This window comes from Pteropus vampyrus, unplaced genomic scaffold (genome assembly GCF_000151845.1).
Source record: "Pteropus vampyrus isolate Shadow unplaced genomic scaffold, Pvam_2.0 Scaffold282, whole genome shotgun sequence".
Lineage (NCBI taxonomy): Eukaryota > Metazoa > Chordata > Mammalia > Chiroptera > Pteropodidae > Pteropus > Pteropus vampyrus.
Genome location: NW_011889063.1, coordinates 914,983 through 918,072, shown reverse-complemented (window position 1 = coordinate 918,072; position 3,090 = coordinate 914,983). Strand labels below are relative to the sequence as shown.

Sequence of the window (3,090 nt, the reverse complement as noted above, 5' to 3'; positions counted from 1 at the left end):
TTCTTTCTTAGTGGTACATAGAATAATAATGTGACTTATAACAGATGGTGCCTTATGATTCAAAATATGAAATTATCACTATATTAAGAGTTCTGCCAAAAAATAAGCTCAGGAAATGCGAAGTTCAACGACGTGAAAGGCTGACTCGGATGGGGGCTTCCCTAGGCTCTCAAAATCCTGGTGCTCCGTTCAAGTCCCTAACGGAAGGAAACTTTTTTACAGCACTTTCTATTCACCATGAAACCCCATTTGAAACCCCATCTAGAACACGGTGCACAGGACTCGGCAAAGTGTGGGACAGACTGAAAGTAAACGCAGAACCTTCTAGAAGTCCCTAGCAAGACAAAAAAAGGGGCAACGAGGAGAGTTAGGATCACGAAAATTAGCTCGCACGAGAACCCAGGCACGACGTTAAGTTCCCCGTGAACACATGACCTCACTTCCTCGATGGGAGCAAAGGGGCCCCCGGCTCCTACCTGGCGCGGGGCAGGCTGTGACTTACGACACGTCTGTGCCTCCCCCGGGCAGTGAAAACCTAACGGAACCGTCGTGTGTAAACAACAAGTGAACGCATCCAGCATGCTGCCGGAAGCCGCTGGGGGTGGCAGGAAGGCCGGGGGGGGGGGCAGTGCTGGGCCTGACTCTGACACCCCGACCAGCAGCCGCCGTCAACGCCGGGCGCTCACCCCCGGGGGCCACTCTCCAGGCGGCAGCTCTCAGCGTGCACGTCCAGAGCCGCCCAGCGTGTGTCAGGGTGACCGGCACCCCCTAAACCCGTGACCCTCGAGTGCAGCAGAGGAGACCCCTCAGATGACGCAGGGCCCCGGCAGCTTCGTCAGAAAGTAGCCTGGGTGCGGCTTTGCTCATGGATGAGGACGAACAAGGCATTCTTCAAATAAAAACACACGAGCGAAGCTCTCCAGTGCCCTGGGGTCCGCGGCCGCCCCAGGTCCGCCGAGTCCGTCTCCAGGGCTGGTCCACCTGTCCCTACGTACCCCTCCCTCGCTTACGGTTTTCTGGGCCAGGCCCCTTAAAAGTCCTAAGGCCAGAGGAGAAGAGCACCGGGGACAGCCAAACACGCGCACGGCTCGCGCGCTTCTGCATTCGGAGCCCCCGGCACGTGGGTTTGGCATCAGGGTCAGCGCCTTACGTGTTCCGTGCCCAGGGTCCTTGGGCGCACAGGTCGCATTTGCTGGCAGCGGTCAGAATGCGTGTTCCTGGCGCGAGCAAGCCAGCTTGCCAAAAGCAGCAAACACACCTCTCCCGTCCTAAGTTATGACCTGTTTACCGCCAGTGAGTTACTATTAAAACGCATCATGCGACGAATGTTTGCTACGTCCTCCTGTTCCCAGATGAACATTCTCCCCGTGCGCAGGCTGCGTCCTAGCCGAGCTAGGCAGCCACACGCACACGCGCCTCACAAGTGAATCACGGGCCACGCGAGGCGGTGCGAGGGGAAGCGCGGACCGGGTAGGAGGGCCCGCTCGGCCGAGTCCGCCCCCATCCACTCCGCATTTGCGGGGGGCCACGCACACCGATGCGCACCGCGAGTGGTGACAGCTATGTGAGCCGGGGTCCCCACCTTCCGGCACTGTGCATTCTCCTGGGAGACGCAGCCACACGTCACGTGACCAAACACTGCCGCTCCCCGCCCTCCGCCCCTGCTCCGTCGCCTCCGTGGACCCAGCACCCTGGAGCATGTTCCATGCTGCACTCACACATTTGCTTTATTGTCTCTTCCCACTAGAACACAGAGTCCCTAAGAAGCGCGACTCCTGCCCGCTCCACCTTCTTCTTGTCGTCGGGATGTGCAACAGTGCCTGGCATGCGACATTCGCTTTTGAACGAACAAAGGAATCGCGTTTGTCCGTGCGATCAGCTCCACTTCCTATACAAGGATCCCACTGTTGAAAACAGAACTAATCGTCTCTAAGACCTTTCCTCATAATAGCGATGATGTGAAATGCAGATATTCCCAGCACATAAAAAACCCAACTCTAATAATGTAATTTATAGGAAGAGTGTTACAGCAAAGCCGAGCAAAATTTCTGCGAAATTGAGAGCAAATTTTATCTCTATAACCTTCTGCAGTTGGCGAGCCTGAAGCACAGACGGCTTCGGAGCTGTGCTAGAGACAGACAGGTGCAAAGATGATTATCCTAACATTCCCTTGAACCTTCCGGATACATAAACTGAGAGTTGACACAAAGCAGAGAAAGCCTCAAATTGTGAATCATTTTTCGTAGCAAGTTGTGAAAAGGAAAAATATAAATGACAAGTACGTTTCTATGTCGTCATAGAATTACGAGGCCAAAGAGACTACATCTCACATTCTTGGGTATTTTACTACAAAGCTCTCCGATCTGGCAGAGCAGAAATTCTGCTTCTTTAAAGCTATGTTTTTCCAAAGCATTTTATTGCTTTTAGCATCTCTACGAAGCCCAGACTCATTGGTGGGATGTGGCGTAAAAACGCACACAAAACGTCTTTGGGAGTCACGCAGACTTCACCGTGCTTACCTATCTTTCCATTTCATATCTATGATTTGAGATTTCCTTCCTCTCAAGTTTGCTGCAATCTTGTAACATTCTTTGCCAATTGGCTTATGTGATTTTCGATAAAATCGATCTCAACAAATGAAGAGGAGGAGGCAAATAACAGGCTCATAGAATATCTGTGTTCACGCTGCAGACGCTCCTCTCCTGAGGATTATAGGAGGGAGAACTTATCTCATTAATCAGATGAAAGGACAATAAAAACCCCAAACCAATTTTCAACACGACTTAAATTAAGCTCTCTAGAAACGACACTTCGAAATTTACAGTTCCTTCAGCCCTGAGAGCTGTGAGTGGCCGGGGAACACTTTCGACTGACGTCCTCTATCTAAACGACTATGAGAAAAGATTGTTCTAGGTCCACGGCCGTGACTCCCTGAATGCGTCTGATCCCGTCTGATCTCGGAAGCTAAGCAGGGTCGGGCCTGGTTAGTACTTGGATGGGAGACCGCCTAGGAAGACCAAGTGCTAGGGGTGTTTAAAGAAAAAGAAATGTTTATAACCAAAGTTACAAACGAGACCTTGATTTAGTTTA

The 3,090-nt window shown here is 51.9% G+C and overlaps 1 protein-coding gene and 1 pseudogene across 1 annotated transcript in view; both read left to right on the top strand.

Annotated features, from left to right (window-relative positions):
• Positions 1-772, top strand: part of ARSJ (arylsulfatase family member J) — a 22,068-nt gene extending 21,296 nt beyond the window's left edge. The window contains exon 3 of the mRNA XM_023520863.1: positions 663-772. Coding sequence (XP_023376631.1) covers positions 663-772 — 110 coding nt within the window. The remainder of the gene's footprint in view (positions 1-662) is intronic.
• A 2,141-nt stretch (positions 773-2,913) lies between these two features.
• Positions 2,914-3,032, top strand: LOC111729809 (annotated as a pseudogene).
• The last annotated feature ends 58 nt before the right edge of the window (positions 3,033-3,090 follow it).